This window comes from Zophobas morio, unplaced genomic scaffold (genome assembly GCF_036711695.1).
Source record: "Zophobas morio isolate AGI-343-1 ecotype UQ-CSIRO unplaced genomic scaffold, CSIRO_AGI_Zmor_V1 ptg000021l, whole genome shotgun sequence".
In the NCBI taxonomy this organism is placed as follows: Eukaryota; Metazoa; Arthropoda; class Insecta; order Coleoptera; family Tenebrionidae; genus Zophobas; species Zophobas morio.
The window spans coordinates 10391928-10415358 of NW_026972126.1; the positions used below are offsets into that span (position 1 = coordinate 10391928).

The following is a 23431-nucleotide window of genomic DNA, read 5'->3' on the forward strand; positions in this document are numbered from 1 at the left end:
ACATTTGGCGGCAAAATAAAATATTTGAAGTCATATTTAAAATATAAACAAAATTATGCAGATATTAAATTTGTATTCAAAATCAACTAATTCCAATATGAACATCTGTAGGTTATAATCATGGACAATGCTCTATAACATTCACCTTGAGGATCTTTTTGTACTTCCTCTTCCTCAATATTTCCATTCTCCTTTCGCTAAATAGTCCTTCCTTATTTTCCATGACTTATAAGTTTAAATATTTTCAGTAATAATGAATTCATTAATAAATTCATTACATTTGCAATTATTGTTAATTCTACTTGAATATTGACATCCATATTTGAATTATGAAGTTATTTTTCATGCAACGTGAAAATCAACATGACGTATTGAGCATAACCTCCATTATTCTGTCGTCATTTGTCTTCTGTACTTATAGTTTATGAATCCACCTTGAATTTTTATCCTATTTATTTCCTCGTGGGTCATTTTTCTTCTTACACTGTCACTGTTGTTATCTTTTTTTTTTTGCTAAAAAGTGGCTTTATCTGAATGTGCTTAAGGGGTGACCAATTTTTCTGTTTACTATTTACAATGGTTCTTCTTAACGAAAATGCAACAGAATCTTTGTAACGAAATCTAGATCAAATGTGTTAAAATTTCACCCTAGCAGCAATGGTAGATATTTGTTAATTAATGATGCATTTACTAGTGGCTGCGTTCTAACTAGAACAAGTAATTTGATTCGCCATTAAATTTAATATAAACCAACTTTGTTTGATCTAACTTTGTTGTACTCGTAAATTATCTAGCTCTATCGATGAACGAATTTTCGAGACTGATTTTATTTGTTATGGAAAGCTGTTAAATCTAATATGTAATTGGAGTATTAATTAGCATTTACCAAATAAAGCCGTTTGTAATGGAATGAGTAAGTGTCAATTCGTTAGTCAGCAAATGCTTGTCCATTGCAAGGAACTAGGTCATCAATAGTGTATAAAAGTGTAAGTGATAGCTAAAACAAGAGAGTGTTAAGTCTGGGTTTGTAGTGGTAATATGGATAAATAAATTGATAATAAATATGTATTGGTGTTATTAACCTACCACCGTCGGGACTATTAGAGAGGACATCACATGGCGACCCTGCCAATCGGAAGAAAGAGAAAAAAAAAAAGTGTGTTAATACGGCAGTACTACTGCTATTGTTAAAATGGCTAGAATAGAAGATCATGCAAGACGTTGTGAGAGCCAAAGTCAAGAGGTCGTATAGGAGAAGGAGAAACAGCGATACCATCGGAGAAGAAGATGTCTGCGTCGGAATCCCGTTCCAATGGACTCCACCAGTGTGTGATTGTGAAGTGCGGGAGTGAGAAAAAAAAAGGCCTGTAAATAGTTTTTTTCCTAAGTGTAGTAGTGTAAATGACCAGTTTAGACGAACTCAAAAGTCTACAGATAGAAGTAAGCTTATTCAGAAGAAACTTGAAGAAGGACAATATCACAAGACGTCGGGATGTGCAGGTACTTCAATGTAAAAGTGAGAAACTCAAAGAATTGCGGCAGAAATTTATCGTTGCTAAGAATAATTTTAACAGTCAAGTGCATGTTTTAGATGTGTTAAATAAGGCAAAACGCATTGTCTCAGATATAGAAGTAAGGTTAGAAGAAGGTGAATCAATTTTAAGTAGTAGGGTAGCACGGTTAGGGCAAACTGAAGAAGCTTCTGACTCGGCTGAGAGTTCTGATAGCTCCGATAGTGTTAATTCTGCGGGCGTAAATTTTAAAATGACAGAAAAATTCGATTTAAAAACAGCGGCTAGTTTGCTGCCTGTTATGGACGGTTCGGAGAGAGTTACAAAGCAATTAATCGACGGCATTGAGATGTATGATAGTATGCTGGACGATAACGGGAAAAAACTTTTAACTACTTACATTCTAAAGACGCGTTTATCGGAAAGTGCGAAAATTCGGTTGAAATCCAGCTACGCGACAAATTGTCTTTTAATCGCAGATATAAGAAATTATTTACTAACAAAAAAGTCTCCAGCGTCATTATCTGTTCAGTTGAGTAGAGCAAAACAGTACTCCAAATCTGTGGAGGAATTTGGAAGATCGATCGAGGAACTATTGGTAGACCTGACGATAACTCAGGCCGATGGCAACCGACAGGCATTAGAAATTTTAAGACAATCCAATGAAAAAATTGCTATAAACGCTTTCGCAAACGGATTAGAAAATTTTGAGTTAAGAACAGTAATAAAAGCTAGGAACTATGAAAAATTAAGTGACGCGATAAGAGGCGCGACGGATGAAGAAACACCAAAATCGGAAACATCATGTCAAATACACCGTTTACATAAACAAAATTATAATTGGAATTACAATCGCGGTAATCATACCTTCAGAGGTACAACAAATAACTTTAGAGGGACAAATAATTTCAGAGGTCCAACAAATAATTTTAGAGGTACAACAAGAAATTTCAGAGGTTCAACAAGTAATTTTAGAGGAGCAGCAAATAACTTCAGAGGTCATGATAGAAGGTACACTAGAGATAATAGTAGGCGGAATCAATCAGCGTTTCGTATGAATGCATCAGCTGAACGAGAAGTTGAAAGAGAAAATTCGGAAAGTCAGTTTTTTCGAGTCTAAAATTGTTGACAGTGAAGCTAATGATACCATAGTGTTAAGTATGAATGCAGTGAACTTTGTGCGAGTAAATTATCGCGGGAAAGAATTAAAATTTTTGCTAGATACAGGTGCAACAGTTAGTGTAATTTTTCAAAATTCTATTGCGCAAGATGAGGTTATTGATCAAACACGGAAAATTAAAATACACGGTATTGCTGGTTCGACAGTTTCGCAAGGTTCGGTACAATTATTGCTTAGTTTTAACAATGTTGAAATGCAACAGGAATTTTTGTTGATGAGGGAGTTTGAATGTGGAATGAATGGTGTAATCGGTGCTGACTTTTTCATAAAACATGATGCAATTATCAATTACGAAAAGAATGAATTTTCCTTTTGGAGTAATGACCGGAAAATTTTTATTCCAATTGAATCGCAATGCGAATTTTATACAGAAATTCCAAGCAGATGCGAAATTATCAAATATTGTTATGTCGAGAATAATGACGACTATGTGGTCCTTCCTGATGAAATATGCGAAGGAGTTTACATAGCCGGAAGTATAGTCTGCGCTAGAGATAACTTGATACCTGTGAAAATATTAAACGTTAGAGACGGTAATGTTAAACTGAAAAATTTTCGACCGAAATTAGAGAAAGCAACCAATTATCACATTTGTGAAGCAAAAGAAACTATGCAATCGGTTTCGCGAGTTGACAAATTATTGAAGTTGTTAAAAACTGACGACTTAAATAATGAAGAAAAAATCTCTATACAAAAAATTTGTGCCAAATATTCCGATGTATTTTTGTTAGAAGGTGATGAACTGACAGTTACTAATATTTATAAACAAAGCATAAGGTTACAAAGTAATGCGACTCCAGTTTACACTAAGCCGTATCGGTTACCACATGCACAAAAAGACGAAATACATCAACAGGTCGGTAAAATGTTAAAAGACGGAATTATCGAAGAAGCTAGGTCAGAATGGTCCGCCCCTTTGCTAATCGTACCTAAAAAATCCGCAGATAATTGTATCAAGAAATGGAGAATAGTCATTGATTATCGGAAATTAAATAAACAAATTCAAGATGAGAAATTCCCATTACCTTGCATTACAGAAATTTTGGATTCTTTGTCTGGTGCAATGTATTTTTCACATCTTGATTTATCACAAGGTTATTATCAAATTGAACTAGATGAGGCAAGTCGTCCTTGTACCGCGTTTCTTACAAACCAAGGGCAATATCAGATGAAACGACTGCCGATGGGTCTTAAAATTAGTCCATCTGCGTTTTCACGAGCAATGACAATCGCAATGGCGGGATTAAATTACACTAGTTGTCTCGTCTATATGGATGATATTGTAATTTTTGGGAACAACCTACTAAATCATAATAAAAATCTAGTTAAAGTTTTGGGAAGATTAAGACAAGTAAAATTACGGATTAATCCAAATAAATGCGAATTCCTAAAGAAAGAAATTTTATACTTAGGTCATGTAATCTCAGCAACCGGAATTTCCCCGGATCCCGAAAAAATTCGTGTTATTCAAAATTATCCGGTGCCAAAGGATGCGAAAGAAACGAAAAGATTTGTAGCTTTTGCGAATTATTATCGACGATACATAAAAAATTTTGCATACATAGCAGTTCCGTTAAATAGGTTAGCAAAGAAAGGTGTAAAGTTCGAATGGAACGATGACTGTCAGAAAGCTTTTGAAACATTAAAAAACAGTTTGATGACCCCACCAATTTTAGAATATCCAAATTTTTCAAAGGAAAATATTTTTAATTTAAAAACAGACGCATCGGGTTCAGCGATAGGTGCAGTATTAACAAATGCAAGTGACAAACCTGTAGCATATGCCAGTAGAACGCTCAATAAAGGAGAAAAAAATTACTGTACCATTGAGAAAGAACTTTTGGCAATAGTTTGGGGTGTTAAATACTTTCGACCGTATTTGTACGGGAGAAAATTCATTATTCAGACAGATCACAGACCCTTAGTATATCTTTTCGGAATGACAAATCCTTCCAGTAGGTTGACGAAATTTAGGTTAATTTTGGAAGAGTACGATTTTGATGTTGTATATATAAAAGGTAAAGATAATGTAACAGCGGATGCCTTATCAAGAATAGAAATTAGTTCTAGTGAAATCAAATCAATGAGTCACCGAGTTTTTTGTACAATGAATGTATTAACAAGAGCGCAAAGTAAAGCTGAAAGTAAGACCTGCGAGAACAGTGAATCAGTTTCATCCGAAAGGACTGATCACCCTGGCGTGGTGGAATTGATAAAACAACCTGAAAATTTTTTCGAGTTGCGTCCTATTTATAAAACCGAATTTGACAAAATACTTGCAAGTAAAACAAAAATGTCCAACACGTGTTCTATTTATAAAAGTCATAATTTAATTGTCGACAATGAATCAGATGTTATTTATATGAAATGGGATATTCGATCGGCGTCAGCACTAAGTGAGACGTTGAGAGTACTCAAAGATATTGTTATGAAATATAAGATGCCGGAACTAGTAGTAATTAAAAATAAAAGAGATGCATCATCATCATTTCTGCGTGAAATAATGACTAGAGTTAACGAAGTAAGGTTCAGAAATTTAAAAATAAGCGTAATTAAAGACGTTCAAAGAATAGATGACTTAGAAGCGAGACAAATAATTCTTAACGACTTTCATATATTGCCTACAGGAGGTCACGCCGGTATAAACCGAATGTATAACAATGTAAGGAAGTATTTTTTTTGGACAAAATTACGGAAAGACGTTGAGGAATTTGTAAAGAAATGCGATTCTTGTCAGAGGTATAAGCATGGGAAACACAATTTAGAACCAATGGCGATTACAACAACAGCCTATTCGGCATTTCAAAAAATCTTTTTAGATATAGTAGGACCTTTAGAGCAAGACGTTCAAAATAATCGGTACATATTAACAATACAATGTGAATTGAGTAAGTTTGTTGAAGCGTATCCAATACCAAATAAAGAATCCGTTACCGTAGCAGAATCATTCGTTCAAAATTTTATTTTAAGGTATGGTATTCCACAAGAAATTGTTACAGATCAAGGTACAGAATTCTTATCGTCAACTTTCAAAGAGGCTTGTAAAGTATTAGGAATAAAACAATTGAATTCGACAGCGTATCACCACGAAACGTTAGGTGCGTTAGAAAATTCCCACAAACACTTAGGTGCGTATCTAAGAATACAAGTGGCAAAACATCCAAATAGTTGGAGTTCATGGGTTTCATTCTGGTGTTTTTCGTACAACAATAGCGTGCATAGCGAAACACGGTACACACCGTTCGAGTTAGTATTTGGACAAACGTGTCGACTGCCATCGAATGTGCTTACTCGGACGGATCCTCTGTATAGTTTCGACGATTATCCATTAGAGTTAAAATATAGACTTCAGACCGCATGTAATGACGCTAGAAACAAATTACTTTTGTCAAAAGAAAAAAGGAAAAAATTGTACGATAGTCAAATTTCAAAAATTGTAAGATATCCAACTGGTTCGAAAATTATGTTACGAAACAATGTAGGAAATAAGAGTGAGCCAGTGTATAAAGGACCATATACTGTAGTTGTAGACAAGGCACCAAATGTTGTAATTAATATAGGTAATAAATTAATAGAAGTACATAAGAATAGAGTTAAGAAGTATCATGAATAATGTAAGGAAAAATTTTTTTTTGGAACGTGAGAACACGAAAAAAAAAATGTTCTCCCGACCGGGGGAGGTGTAATGGAATGAGTAAGTGTCAATTCGTTAGTCAGCAAATGCTTGTCCATTGCAAGGAACTAGGTCATCAATAGTGTATAAAAGTGTAAGTGATAGCTAAAACAAGAGAGTGTTAAGTCTGGGTTTGTAGTGGTAATATGGATAAATAAATTGATAATAAATATGTATTGGTGTTATTAACCTACCACCGTCGGGACTATTAGAGAGGACATCACACGTTTTAAATATACCAAATGAACGATTAAATCAGCGTTACAAAATTTGTCACATTACTTATGGGTTTACCAAAAAGGAAATGAAAATTATCTACAAAAAAATTTTTCATTTATTCAATATAATTACTACATAACCAATAATTTTATCAAATCATCAAGTAGTTGTTTCAGTGTTATGCACTGAACATTTAGAGTGACCTTTATATAATACAGTTGCATCATATAACTGAAAATAATAAAACTAGATTTTAATCCTCTCTTTTAATGTTTCTTAAAATAAATAGTAATAAAATCTGCAGCTCCAGAAATATAAAAGGGAACAGGAAATAGGACTTATAATAACTACAATAGACAACGCAAAATCCTAAATTTATGATATTTATTGGTACTTACTGGTATCCACGTTGCATTTTAGAGCAGTGGTCAACGAAGCGCAATCTTTTGCTAATTTCACCAAACTCGCAGAAGTGGCAATCAAGAGAATGAAAATCGTAGCGGTGAATTGCATTTACCTAATACTTTGATCAACTACAACGATGTTCGAGCTTTTAGCTGTTCAAAGTAATTGGCAAAGTTTCCATCTCTAAGATTAGAAAACTGCAATTCGTAGGAGAAGTCGCAGCGACAAGGATTAGCTTTAATCTCAATAAAAACAACTGTCTGCAGACCAATTTAAAGTTACATGGTTAGTACATTATATCAACAACCGCAGTAACATGTTAAGGAACTACGCTAACATGTATTCAACCAACTATGGGTAGTATAAATGCAAACTTAGGGATTTGTATGGGTGATGCTTTTGTTACAGAACCCGTAAAAATTTCGTTTAGCTTTTTCTGTGTATAAACGTGTCACACGGTTAATAAGATCGTGTTAACTATGTTGCTGTTTACAGACGTGAAAGCGTTAAATTTGTTGTGTTAGTGCTTTGGTTTAATAATTTCTCTGGAAATGTTTCCCTTATTTTTCCCCATCTTTTTGTTGTTTTAGCTTCTTTAGTCTCAACTGACGAAAACGTTGACGTGGATCTCATTTTGTCGCCACTTTATTTGTCTGCGGATTTCTGTTCGACCATTATGTTCATTCTCAGTTTTTAATTTGTACTTTTTTACCATTCCTTCTTCTATTAGAAAGTTTTATTTGGAATTTACACTGGTGTTCCATGTTACCCTTTTGTATTTTGAGACGTGTAACCCAAACAGCTCAACTCATTTTTTATTACTTGCGCCTAAATAAAAGTAGTTTTGACGTTTTTACCTAAGGATAAGCGCTTCTTCCCATACATTTTTTATACTCTTTTAATACTCTTCCTCTACTCTGACCTTTTCATAATATTTTTTCTAAGCCAACAAAAAATAAGAGCTTCGAACTTACGAAGCAATCTTATCTTATTGTCTGTTTTTATTCAGAATTTTCAATATTTTTCCATCTCGAATTCCGCTATAGTTTTTGTTTGCCTCATTCTTTTCTGCGAATTTTAGTATCAGGTGTTTTTTTATTTTGTTCCATAACATTTTTCTACTACTATTTTGGCGCGCTCTTTAATTTGAAAAAAGCAGCAACATCCACCTGATTTTTAAAGTTTTTTTCAATGGCGCTCTTTCTTGTCGGAATGAAGATCATGTTTTTAAGATTTTTTTTATTTTTCTCTTCCAAAACCATTTATTTTAATTTTGTTGTACTTCTTCTTCAATCTGCTGCGAAACTTTTCCTTCTCCTTGATTATTAAGTATTCTCATAAATTCTTTGAAAATTTTCTTGGTTGCACATTTCACGATTCATTTTTTATTTCTTTTAAATCAGAAGTTGTATTTTTTCAACTTTCTTTTTCTGTTTCTCTAAGGTAATTGTTGTTCTAAAATGTTGCTTCTTCCTTGTAATCCATAAATTCCACCTTAATCCTTAATCCATTGTCGTAACTATTCTTTTTGTAACTTTTCGTTTATTCATTGATATTTCTTTTATTTTTATTTTTATTTTCATATAGTACACATTCATTGTTTTGTTTCATTGTCTTTCGCAGTTTTTACTTCCCGGGCGTAAGCTAAGGCAATTGTCATAGGATTCAACCGGCCAAAGGCTACTTTCCTGTATTCTCGACGTTCCATGATGCTTAGAGTTTGAAAAAATAGATGCTCAATTTCCGTCTATATGGATTTTTGTAAGATACATAAACTTCGAAACTACCAGACCGATTGTTGTCAATAATTTTTGTATATGGTATGTAAATCGTAAACGCTAACCAAAATTTGTCTAATCATCCCCACTAACAGTTTGATGAAGTGACCTCAAAATTTTACATGGTAAATACTATTTACATTTTATAAAATAACATCTCCTGTACTTGTACTTTATGAATTCGCCTCAATTTTTTGCCATAAAAATTGTATATCTAACTGTTATACTGATATAAGAGAAACGCAATGGATTTATAATATTAGCGCAAAGGGTTAGAACTAATGCTAATAACATGTAGGTCGCGACTCCAATCCCGTCGTGGATTGGATCACATCATGATCCACCTTATTTTTCTTACACCGCCACTGGTATTTTAGATTTTTTTGTTTTCTAAAAAACTGGATTTATTTGATTGTGCTTCAGAAGCGAGGGAACTTCTATTTAAGACCATTTTTTTTTAAATAGGTTTGTCTTTCCCACAATTTTCTTTTCATTATAGTTATAATAAAATCCAGTAGATTGACTACTTTATTATTATTATTAATGATTTCTCGATGTTTTACGGCTTGTACATTGTACAAGACGAAAATGTCGGTCTTAGTTCCGTCTTTCTGTCTGTCGCCTGTGTGTTGGCTCTGTTGACGAATTAACTAATTAATTAACTAATATCACTAACCAAAATTTGTTTATTTATTTCCATCCATTATTTTTTCTCTTTTTTAATCTATTTCCCTATATTTACCATAATTTTCTTTTTATCTACTCATTCTTTCAGTTTACAATTTTATCTTCACTTTGGTTATGGTTTCTTTTTTCCTAGTCCTTGCTTCATTTCTTCTCACTTATTGTTTCCTAACCGTGTTATACTCGTAATGATAATATTTCTTTTTTTTTTCTATTCTGTGTCAATCCTTGTTCTTTTTAGTTGTTGTTTTACTTTGATACTTGCCCGTTGTAGTTTTCCTTTTCGTTCTTTCCTTTTTCTTATTTTACACTCGTTTTGTATTTTATTTATTTATTTATTTATTTATTTATTTATTTATTTATTTATTTATTTATTTATTTATTTATTTATTTATTTATTTATTTATTTATTTATTTATTTATTTATTTATTTATTTATTTATTTATTTATTTATTTATTTATTTATTTAAAAATGAAAACAATGTTATTTCTTCTTCCACTTGCCTTATTCTTTCTTTCAAATCGTTCTGAATCTTATCATTTATTCAGTTGGTTTCTTAAATAGAGGTTTTCTATTTTATTTCTTTTTTTATCAATCACCCTTTCAATTCCACTTTTTCTATTAATTTAAAGAAATTAATTTAGATTAACTAATAAAGATTAGTTTCTTTTTCGTCTTTCTTTCTTTTTAACACACCATTTACCCTTTCTTTTTACTTTCCGAACATAACCAAAGGAAGTATTGTTATAAGGACCATCTAACAAATATCTACTTTCATGTTTTCTCGACGTTTCTTGAGTTTGAAAAATGGGTTTTTGTTTTTGCTGTCTGTCACCTGTGTCGACTGTTATTAGACAGAGAAGCTCTGAGAGTACTGGATCGATCGTGTAAATGGAAAAACGCTAATCAAAATTTGTTTAAACATCCTCCCAAAAATTTGATAACGTCACCTCAAAAGTCTGCATGGTAAATGCGACTTAAATTTTATAAAATACATACTGTCATACTCATAGTTTATGAATACGCCTTGATTTTTTATCCTAGACATCCAGATTTCCGCGAAAAAATCTAAGTTGTATAACAAACTTTTATACTAATTTAATAGGATGCAATGAATTGGTCGCATTATCTCACTATGACGGGTATTTTTTTTTTCCTAAAACACTGGATTTGTTTGATTATGCTTCAGGGGCCAAGGAAGTTCTGTCTAAAATCTTTTTTTTTTAATAGATTTATCTATTGTCTTCGTTCTATTGTCCTTTCCATACACAAGATATAATGATTTTAGATTATTTTTTATTCCATTTCTTCTTCTCCAAATATTGTCCTAGTTTTTACTTTCTAATTCCTAGCTTCGTTATGATGACGTTATTTCCTCTTTCTGTTCTTTCTTCTTTTTACTTGTTTTTTTTTTCATTTTTACCTGCCGATCATAAGCTAGAAAATATTTGTAATAAGATCCACTGGAGCAGCTAATTTAATTTAAAACATTTTTTTCTTTTAATATGTTTTTCTGGATTGTGTTTTATCTTCACTTTTCTTTTTATCTTATCATTCTTGTAGTTTCACCACGATTTTATCTTCACTTTTCCCTACTGTTTTATCTCTTTTTCCTACTTTATACTTAATTCGTTTTGACTCCGGAACTCCGGACCGATTGTTGTCCAATTTTGCATGTATATTACGTATGTATTTGTATGTAGATGGTTAAACGCTAACTAAAATTGGCTAATCATCCCCACCACTAATAGGATGACGTCACTGCTGAAATCTATAATCGTAAGTTTTCTCAAATTTTATACTCCTGCACTTGTGGTGTGTGAATCCGTGTCGAATTTTCACCCTAGACAACCAGATTTTTGGAAAAAAATTCGTATAACAATATTTTTCAATTTAACTTTGAAACTGTAAAACGGAATGCTCTGAAATCTTGTTAAGCGAAATTTATTCATTTATCCTCTCCCAGAAAATTGATGACGTCATGTCAAAATTTTACCAACTAAATCCTCTTTGAAATAGGCAAAATATTATGACCGTATACTTGTGGTTTATCAACGCAACTCAAGAGTCAATTTATTTTATTGATTAAATCAGGAACTATATATCCGAATGCTTTGAAATCTTGCAGACATTTTAAACTTATCGTAATCATCGTGAATTTTTAATTAAAATATATCTGTTTATTCCTCTTAAAAAATTGATGACATCATCTCAAAATTTTGCCGAATCCTATTCAAAATATGCAAAATATAATGAGTCTACAGTTGTGATTTATCACTGTTTTAAAAGTTTTTAAATTCGTTTAATTTCGTATACAAGGTGACTCATAAAAATTAATGAATGAATCAATTTATTTCATTGATTAAATCGGGAACGGCTCACTCCATTTTCCCGAAAATTTGGAAATCTAATACTGTTATCATTAGTATTACAGTGTACCTATCCAAAGTGATATACATGTCTTTGCAAAAATGTTGGTGACGTCATCAAAAAATTTTGTTAAAGGAAAACTCATTTGAAACGTACACACAGCACTATTCTTTACATTCACTTTATCTTTATTTTAACTTGTAAGGATTCTCATAAAAAATAAAATCGCATAATCAAATTTTATAATTTGTCGAAAAAGCTTTATTTTATTGTATTTCTGTCAAAATAACCATGGACCATTTTTTTTCAGTCTCCATTTCTTCCAAAATGTCTTTGAAATCCATTTCTGTATTATAGCGTTCTTTACATTTTCTGGATCTTTTTATAGTGGAAATCTATAGTGTCCTCGTTATGAGTAAAGTTTTCTTTTATTCTTACTTTATATTTATTTCTTATCTTTTTACACACCATTTACCCATTCTTTCCGTGTTGTGTCTGTGCTGCTTTGGTATTAGTTTTCATTATTGTTTTATTCTTTGTACACGTGATTTTTCATTGATTTCTCTATGAAATATTATAAAATATTCTATATATATTTCATAATATTTTTAGACCACGTCAGACATATTGTATATTTTCATTAATGTTAGTTAATGTTAAAGTACACCACAATTTCAGAGTCATCAGTTCAATAATTTTGGATATTTTGTCCCTGATAAGTAAAATCGTCAACAGGCGACAAACCAGTTTCACTATTATGACAGAAGGATTTTTTCGTAATGTGTAGAAATATGTGCTTTTACGACCCACAGCAGACATTTATGTACTATAGGGGTGAAACATGCATAGGACAATCAGTGAACATGACTACCTTATCACAAACACCCTCAGCAGTAGCGGTTTTTTTAAGTTACCGGAAGCAGCGTCGTATACAGGTCACAGTATGCGACGTACTTCAGCAACTGTGTTATCTAATGCTTGGAGCGAGGTTACTGTAGTCCAACGTCGCGGCCGATTGAAATCATGAACTGTGGCTCAACGCTACATTGAAGAATCAGATTCAAGTACGATCTATATTACTAAGGAGATTTTGAATATAAATTCAAGGGTAGAAGGGAACACCATCACAATGAAATTTCATTCGGTTGTATAAAATGTAAACGATAACAATAATATCGACAATTATTTTAAGAGCTATCTAGTTTGAACCCTCCCAGCATATTTTTTTCGTTCTAGTTATTAATGACGCCAAATTAAGCTCTCTAGAGTTCTGCCATTCGAGTTCATTTAGCACAACTCACAAACCGAGTACAATACAAGCACTAAATCGCGCTTATTGAAGCTTTTTATCAAAGTTGTGTTTCGTATTTCCGCTCAACCAGTTCCACCCCCACACAAACTCCGAATCGTCCAATAAACTAATGATCACGTCTAACAACCGAGAAGATGCAAAATTATCGCTCTCCACCAATCAATAGCCAAGACATTCCATACGGGAAACGTCCGAGCTAATTTTCCACAATCGAGCTTGTTGGCGCACCGCCAAACTTTTTTTAATCTGAATGTGAAAGTGAGAGGGTGACTTAATATTAGAAAAAGCGAAAAAAATATTTGTTTACCAAATTCAATTTCGGAACGAATATAAAAGATAAGTCGTTTGGTTTGTGTATTTAAAATTAGGGTAAACCCCGAAATAGAGTTTTCTTTGGAAGTTGCCTAATTGAATTCTGGGACTCGACCATCACATTCTGACTTGCAAATGTGGTTTTTGCCCAATAGCGGAACACACGAGACTGTTACGCTGCGGCAAACTTTTACGCGGTATTATCATTGCGAATTACGCAAACAATAACTTGAACTAGCGGGCCACATTTACATCTTATTAATTTTTAGCACCGGAAGGATTGAAGCTGTACCACGAGGACAATAAATTTTTTGCTTTGAGGAGGCGTCGGTCGAGGTGAAACGGTGTTCGAGGGCGTTAATACGCATCGCTTTCGTGGTAAATTATCCACACAATAACTTAAACAAATGGCGGTGGAGTGAAGGTTTCATTCTAATTAGTCTTTAGAGCCTGAGGGGTTGAAATTGTGCGCATCTTGGGGTTACATGCAAACTTACATCGATCCCCGAGGACACGTTATTTAAGCAAGTTATGACAAATTATTTTTATGTGTTGGCAATGCTTAGCGCATCCCTTGACGCGCCAATTTTCAAGCGGAATTTAGTGTAATGGCCGAGAAGATGGGCAGTGAAGAGTTTGCATTAAAATTACATATTTCAGTGGTTATTCGGCTCGAGGCAGGAGCCATAAAGTTTTCCTGCAATGAATGGAGGAATGCTTTTTCTAACCTAAGACTGGTTAAAATATGGAAATTTAAGATACGTTCGTGCATTTATAATTAGAGCTTTGTTTCACAAAGACTCGTTTCTTAGCAAAGCGTCACAAAAAATATGTGTTCAAGTTATTTGTAATTTACTGCGGAAAATTTATGTTTTACCTTGGGATTTATAGTTAAATAAAATTTTTATTATTTTACATAAACTTAAAATATATAAAGTTGTTTCTCAAACTGTGAATTTATATGGTGCAATAGCTATTAAACAGTAGCTAAAATTGTGATAGTTCTACAAATTTCAAGAACAATATATTATTTTTCCCTAAAATTATGACACTTAGTTTTGAAAATGCGAAACAAATTAATTTAGAAAATAATAAAAAACCTAATAATGTTAAGAAATGCAAGAAGACATAACAATAATAATAATAATAATCTTCATGTCCTGGGTAGTAATAATTAACATTCTCAAAGATGTAAGGGCATACAAAATTGTATATGTACCTACGACTTAACATTAAGGTAAGTAAGTACAATTCTACGGAATAATACTGTATTATTTGTCCACCTACGAACTGAATATTAGTGTAAATATAATTTTACTGAATAATACTGTAAGAGAAATTTATTTAGATTTTAGGGATTGAATCAACATTCTGAAAACGACCTGATAGGATCTTTGAAGGCTGCTCCCTTCTTATTTTATTTTTGTAGGAAACCATATGCGAAAATAATTATTTAAAAGAAAATTAAACAATAAATTTATCTCCATTTACATCTTTTTTATCTCCAGAAATATATTTATGTATTTAAATTTCAAAGGAAAGATCTTTTCTAAAGAAGTCAAGCACAAGGCATAAATTACTTTCGTACATATTACTCTAAATACATCTTCCAAAGGTTGAACTCTTTTTGACACATTATACCACTTCTAAATCCAGACTTTTTCAAAATATTAATTTTCGCTATTTTAAACTCACATTTTGAACTTTTTTTAATTTCAAACCAAAATGTTTTTTTTTTGTCGAGCATCATACAAATTTCTGTTTTTGTAACAAAACACTAATGGACGTGTATATTTTAGGAAGACCTGAGTGGCCTCTTTTTAGACTTCACACTTTATTTTTGAAATTCTAATGCCAAGTTGTGAAATTATTCCAATTTTGTTGAAATATTTTGAAAAAAAATGGCTCTCCCGTTTCCGTCTGTTTGCCGTTTGTGTCGATGTTTATTAGACCGATAATCTCCGAAACTACTGGACCGATTGTTGTCAAATTTTGTAGGGGAGTGCCTATGTATTTTAGGAATATCGTGTAGATAGTAAAACCTTAACCACAATTTGTCTGATCATCCCCACCACCACTATGATCACATCACCTCAAAATATTGAAAAGTGAACGTTCTTTAAATTTCATAAAATAACATATTTTTGTACTTGTGGTTTGTGAATCCGCCTTTAATTTTTACCCTAAACATCCAGATTCTTAAATTTTAAAATTAGCAATCCCTACGAACGCCATACTTTATAAATGTTGCGCCCCGTTAATTTCTATTTCAATTATGAAAAGTTTATACATTCTGAAGGCCATACTTTTAATTTAAAATAGCGTACACAAACAAGAACGGTTCAGTCCATTTTTTCTAACATGTCTTACAACATTTTATAGTTACTAAAAAAAATTATGAGCTCTGTTTTAGTACCCAAATTTTTCATTTAGAATATTTTGTATTTTGTTGCTACACTGAATTTTGTTTATATTCTTTCTGGTCCTTTTCATTAAAATATTTCTAATAGCTAAAATGAACAGATTTTGTACATTTTTAATTTTTTCTTCCCGAGCGTAGGGTTTATCCGGCGAATGGCAACTTTCATGTTTTCTCGACGTTTCATGATTCCAAGTGTACCCAAAGTAGGTCTCGTATTTTCGTCTATCTATCGTCTGTTGTCTGTCTGCCATTTGTATGTCATTCGTTCGACAAATAATTTTTGTAACTACTGAACTGATTGTCGTTAAATTTGATAAGTATGTTATGAGTATCGTGCAGACGAAGATGGTGAAATGCTAACCAAAATTTGTCTAGTCATCTCCACTAACAATCTGATTACTTCTCCTCAATTCTTTTTGATAAACGCCATTTATTTAAATTTTATAAAATAATATACGTGTGTACTTTATATACTCTTGTGATTTATGAATACTCTTTCAGGCACCACAATTTTCACAAAAAGAAATCATAACATTTTATCCCAGTATTAAGAGCACTGATGTGTGGTGAAGTATGTGGTAAGGCAATAAAAATATTGAAATTATATTGGGTCATAACTTTTTTTTAAACTGTGACTAGTGTTTTTGACTATTAGTACTGCACGTGTTGGAATTAATATAGGTGTCCTTCCTGAAATGGGAAAACTCACCAAAAACAGAGCAGTTGTTCCACCGTTCAGCTAATTGCCCCGCACTCCGCACCAGACCAATTATAAACTACTTAACAAAGTGTGTTCTTGTAACTTGATGCATTAGAATCGAAAGCAGTGACAGAGTATGGGTGATAGCATGATATATTAATGAATTCAGAAAAATACACTCTACAAAAACCTCTTAAAAACATAATCATATTTTTATTTCTCAAGGCTAAACTTTTTTTCTATTTTTACTTTACGAGAATAAGCGAAGAAAGTATTGTAATCGAGTCCGTCATTCGACTCTCTATTTTTACGTTTTCTCCATCTTTCATGAGCCCTAGAGTACGAAGAAATAGGTCTCCGGTTTCCATCTGTCGGTCTGTCTGTCTGTCCATCTGTCCGTCTGTCTGCCGTCCTGATTTTGTATTTATATTAAGAATATCATGTAGATGGTAAAACGCTAACCAAAATTTGTGTAATCGTCGCTACCAATAATGTGATGACGTCACTTCAAATTGTACATGGGTAAATGGGTTTTAAATTGTATAAAATAACATAGTCCGACACATGTAGTTTATGACTCCGTATTGAGTTTTTACCCAAAACGTCCAACATTTTGCAATTTAATTTTGAATCTCCCAAACTGAATGCCTTGAAATTTTGCAGATGTTATAAACTTATGGTAAACATAATACATTTTTAATCAAAGGATGGCTTATCCCCTCCAAAAAATTGATGACGTCATTTCAAAATTTTGCCGGATAAATCCTATCTAAAATGTGCAAAATATGATCAGTGTATACTTGTGATTTATAACTGCATTCATATTTTTTAAATTTTCTTACACAGGGTGACTCAAAAAAATTAATGAATGCGTGAATTAATTTTATTGATTTAATCAGGAACTGCAAAACCGAATCCTGGAGATGTTTCAAAGTTATCATCTGCATGATAAATTTTTTATCAAAATGTATTTGCCCATCCCTCCTAAAAAATTGATGACGTCACCTCAAAATATTGCTGAATATGTCTTATCTTAAATGTGCATAATATGATGAGTCTATACTTATAATTTATTTTTAATAAATAATTATTTTTTTTTAATTTGCTTATACAGGGTGTCTCAGAAAAAGTAATGACTGAGTTGTTAAAAAATAAATATCCAATCAGATTTAGGAATTTAACTCGTCTTATCTTAGCAAGTGCAAAGTTAAATTGCAAATTTCCATAGTAGCGAGTTACATTCCTAAGTCTACCCGAAATGTGCAAAATATGATGAGTTTTTGCTTGTGATTTATTATTGCATTCATATTTTTTAAACTTGCTTATACAGGTGGCTCAAAAAAAAAATGAATGTGTCAATTTATTTTATTGATTAAATCAGGAACAGCTCACCCCATTTTCCCAGAAAATTTTGGTAATACAATATGTTATTTTTAGTATTACAGTGCACCAATCCAAGTTGATATACGTGTCCTTGCAAAAATATTGATAACGTCATCACAAAATTCGGTAAAGTAGAAACTCAACTCAAGAATGCTGAATATGTTTCATTGTACTTTTTTGACCATTTTTTTTTATGTATAGAAGTCATCAAAAATATAATTTTTCAAAAAGGTAGAATTTCTTTGGCTACTTTCAGTAGTAAGGGAAGTGCGTTTGACGTAACCTCCGACCAATTTTTACTTCGTGAGCGTAAGCCGGGGAAATATTCTAATCGAGTTCATTGCAAGACTGGCTATTTTTACAATTTTTCGAGGTTTCATGACCCCTAGAATAAAAAAAAATAGGTCTCCCGTTTCCGTATATCTGACTGTCTGCCATCTGTCTGGATGTTTATTAGATAGATAATCTTCGTAGATGGTTAAACGGTAACCAAAATTTAGCCAATCATGCCCACCAGAAATTATTATTATACACTAACCTATGCCATCTTAAATTACATGTGGTTTATGAATCAGTTTTGAGTTTTAACTCTAGACATCCAAATTTCTGGAAAAAAATCTGAATTGTATAGCATTTGGAATTTAACTTTAAAACTGCAAAACCGAATACTCTGAAATCTTGAAAAGATTATCATAAGCATGGAAAATCGTTAATCAAAATTTTTTCGTTCATGACTCCCTCCAAAAAAATAATGATATCATTTTAAAATTTTATCAAATAAATGTTCCTTAAATTTTATAGAATCACCGACTCCTGCATGTGGGATGTAAAAATTCATATAAAGGTTTTACCCCAGATATCTATATTTTTCAAATTCAAAATTGTAGTATTTGTAAATTAATTTTGAAATTGCAAAAGCGAATGCTCTGAAACTTTGGAAAACTTACAAACGTTTTGAGGTTGTAGTTTTTTAATCAAAATGTATGTTTAATTGTTTATGAAAAACAAATAGTATGAAAGTGTAAAGTCTACTAATTAGGTGCTCCATTTAAAATGACTGAGACATAAATACCTGAAAATGACAGTAATTTAGATTTTTTTTATAAACCCTCTATATGCAATTTTAATGATACCCCAATAAAGCGTATAATCTTGTTTATCTGTTCATAAAATATTGCAATACATATATGAAAAATAACCCTTTTGCGATTTTTCTTGAACCTTTGCATTGTTAAAAATTTCAAGTAAATTGGAATAACTTGGCAACCTGGGAACGAAATTTTAAAAACAACATATGATTGTAAAGAGTAAAGTGAGACCATTTTCTTCGAAAATGCAACCGACAACGTTCCCGGTGTCAATTTTAGTAATTTTTTTGTAAGTCTGAAATAATTTAAGGTTATGTTTCATTTCATTTTCATTCAGAGTGTCTTTCCATTTTTAAACGTCAAATTATTATCAATCCGAGACAAGAAGCTCTCAAACTTTAAAATGTCAATCTTTGTGTTCTATTGAAAACAACTAATAATGAGATACTAGAATCACGCACTTGTTCACTCACCCTGTATGCATCAATATCATTGAGTAAAAACCACAGCTACTTTTATTATGTCTTACACACCTAAACCATCATGATTATAAAAAATATTCTCGATTCTGGACAGATTTATAAGTATGCAATACAATTACCTAATTCAATTTCTAGAACTGTAACGAGAATAAAGTACCTACTTACTTCCGCATGTCCGCGATTTAAGACATAATTTAAATAAAATTTGCTTAATAACATGTAGCTAACACAAATAGGTTACAGATGTCGGAGCATTTTACGATTATGTGCCACATCACAGTCGGCTCTTCAATATACTCCAGTTGCGATTTAGGTTAATTGCAACTGATGTGATTGACATTAAATGACATTACTTACAATATGGCGGAAACGATAAAAAAATTATCATCAATCTTTGTTAAAGTATAAACTGAAGAAAAAATTATTATTAAATTGGTTAAATAGTAGTGTGTTTTTTTACAGAAGCGGCAAAACTTACATCATTCGCTTGCAAGCTATTTAAAATGAACACGCGGTGAATGTGCGGCAATCCGTCGACCAGGGATCCGATTACCACATGTGAGAAACAGAGCAAAATCCTCTTACCTTATACAGTTTTATTATTTGACGATTATTTGACTGTAAATGTCAAATTGATTAACACGAACAAGGAACGCGTTGGTGTTGCCAACATATTTTTTTCTCGGTCACATGGTACATATATATAACATATTTAGGTCTAGTGGTGGGATCCATCCACCCGAGAGATTTATTAGTCTACATCATTTAGGTAAAAACAGACTGGAGCATAAATATTAACCATGACATGCTTAATAAAATCTTCATAATACTCTAATCGATTAAACACTGATATCTACAATAAACGACATTTTTAACAGGAAAATGTTGTTAAGCAAGTAATTAATTAATTATATTTAAAAAAGTATATATGTATTAAAACAAGATTTTAACCTTTCGTATTTGAGAAGATTATTTTAAGCAACATTTTTTAATAAAAGTTGTGATAAATGAGAAAACACTTTATTATGAAACATTGTTGTAGCCAAAAAATAAAAGTTTAGAACAGCATTAATTTTGAAATATATTTACCAATAAAAAAAAACACTAGCAAATGCAGTGTTATCAATTCCGCATATTGAAAATAGACAGTTTTTCGATATTTTTTTTTTATTCTTAAACATTGTCGAATATTTTCGCACATTCCCGATTCTAAGAAAATTTTTAGCTTCCCCTTACGCCGCCATTCGTCAGGGCCCCGCCCCATCACCTGTGCGCCAATACAGAAATGCATAAAATCGCAGCCGCCTCCTTCAAACTTCCGTGTAAAAACTATAAAAGAGGTAATCGACGTCTATAATAACAAGGGTACAAAACGAAAGACAATCATCGGTGGCAAATATTGACTAAAGGGCTGAAACCTGCGACGCCTCTTTAAGGGTTGTCTAACGACAACTCGGCCCTCCGGCGTTGTCTTTGTAATAAGACACCGTTAAGTGAAGCCGGCTGAATAAATTGAATGTATTTTTGGTGGATGCGCCGGGTGAATTAACATTCCAACACCCTTAACGCTTCGTTGCAATTTTTTCCCATTTTCACCCTCGGTCGCTTCAGATGATCGTAAAACATTTAACATCGAAAGCTGAGAAGGCATAAACAATCTCGTGATGGCAAAAAGCTGATGTGACTGTGAATTTCCAAAAAAAAATTTCTCGAAAAAGAAGCGACATCCAACAGGTAACCTTACCCTTCGCATGACTCTCAACGAAAACGATGAGGTCTTCATCGTGGGGTGTTTTAGTGTTGTTTTTATTTAGGAATGGTGGGAAGTACGGACGACAATCCGACCGGAGCAGTGCCACGCCGTAGACTGACTCAAATCAGCCTCCAGCTGGCGTTGAAGCCCCGCGCACAGACATAACTGCTTCTAGACCGCCACCACCCCCAGACTCGCCGCCACATAATATGGCAGTTTTTATCTATTTAGAAAGTGATAAATCAGATTCGTAATAGATCGAAATCAAATCATAGCAATCTAACAGATTGTGATGCGGTATAATTAAATTAAGGTTTACTTAAATCAATAAGAGTGATCCTTAAAAGGAAAACAATCAGAGAACGCTCTTTTTTATGAAATATTTTTATTGATGATTATAGCATAAGTCAAGTTTTATACATTAAATTAAAACAAAATAAATATACCATAAACGTATATTAAAATTATGCTTATTTCAATATAATTATGTATACAATAAATTTTCCAAATTTTTGGTACTATTTAGATTAATAATATTAAAATTATAAAAACTTAATTATTATTAAAACATTTTTGAGTACTTCTTCAAACGTAGTAAGCGGCCAACTCTGGACATTTTCCAGCAAATTATTATAATTATTTATATTTTAAGGTTCGTAACGCCATTATGTACTAGGCGTAAAGATTGTCAGACGACAAGTTAAAAAAAATGTTAGAATTTTATCCGAGTATGTTAATAGCGAAATGTTTATTTATAAAAAATCAATCAATGCAAAATTTTCAAATTTGACGGTTATTTATCTGAAAAGAAATAAAATTTTCCAAAATTTCGGCGATATTTGAATGAATCCACCTGGGACGAAAACTTAATCTGATCTGGTTTTCAGTAGAGATTGACAAAATTTTGCTATTTTCGCGAATTTTTGGGAATTGCGTGAAATAAAGAGAATTCGACATTTGTTGACGAGAGAAAACAGTAGATTTTCTAACCCTTTAATAATATTTGGGCGTATATTATTAATAAAAATTCGCGATTTTCAAGAAATTTTCACACGAACCAACATGAGACGAACCATTTGTTTTCAGTAAGAGATTTCCAAAATTTTCATACTTGGACGAATTTCTAGCGTGAAAATGTTTTCCCTAATTTGGCGAATTGGAGTCTTCAAACCATCAACGTATTATTCAATGGAAGATTTTCAAACTCGACGATAGCTTATTTGAAAAGAGAATAAATGTTCCAAAATTTAGCGAATTATAACCTCAAAAACTCTGAATTCAAAGCCGAAAAAATAAAAAAACAACCAAATTTGACGCTTGTTTACAAGAGAAGATAGCAGATTTTCTAAAATTTTGGTAATATGTATTTGTATTTTTTACACATTATTAACACAGATTCGCGAATTTAGGGAATGAAATATTGATATTTTGACGAATTTCTAGCATGAAACATTTTGACCATAATTTGACAAATTACAGCCTTCAAACCATCATTCTAACGCTCAATGCAAAACTTTTAAACTTGACGATCACTTATCTGAAAAGACAAGAAATTTTCCAAATTGTTGGTACTATTAAGATGAAAAATATGTACTTATTCAAAAAATACCGAAATTTAGAAAATCCATGGGACGGAAACTTCTAGTTTGATGCAATGGTTTTCAGTAAGAGATACTTTTACGAATTTTGGGGAATTGCGTGAATTAAAAAAAATACTAAAATTTGGCGGAAATGAAAACAACACGAAAACTTTGAATTCAAAGTCCAAGAAATATAAATTTTCCAAACTTGATACTTGCTTACAAGAAAACATAGTAGAATTTCCAAAGTGTAGATAATATTTGGACATAATTTATTATCAACAAAAATTTGCGAATTTCGGGGAATTTTGACTCCCTGAGAGTTGAATCTCGTCAATTAGAAAATTCATCTGGCATGAAACTCTTAGTTTTCAGCATTTGGCTTCAGTAAACAATTTCCAAATTTTTGACATTTTGACGAATTTTTAGGATCGAAATCCCAAGCTATATGTACAAAGTATATTGTATAAAATATATCTACAAGAAATTGGATTTGTTTCAGAAAAACGCAACAAATTTTCCAAAATTTTAATAATACCTTCACAAAAAAAAATTAAAATTTCTCGAATTTCAGCGA

The 23431-nt window shown here is 32.1% G+C and overlaps 1 protein-coding gene across 2 annotated transcripts in view; it reads right to left on the minus strand.

Annotated features, from left to right (window-relative positions):
* Positions 1-21373, minus strand: part of LOC135132107 (neo-calmodulin-like) — a 309120-nt gene extending 287747 nt beyond the window's left edge. For both annotated transcript variants that reach the window (XM_064060051.1, XM_064060050.1), the window contains exon 1: positions 21266-21373. In XM_064060051.1, the coding sequence (XP_063916121.1) occupies positions 21266-21304 (39 nt within the window). In that variant the 5' untranslated portion in view covers positions 21305-21373. The remainder of the gene's footprint in view (positions 1-21265) is intronic.
* Positions 21374-23431: the final 2058 nt, after the last annotated feature.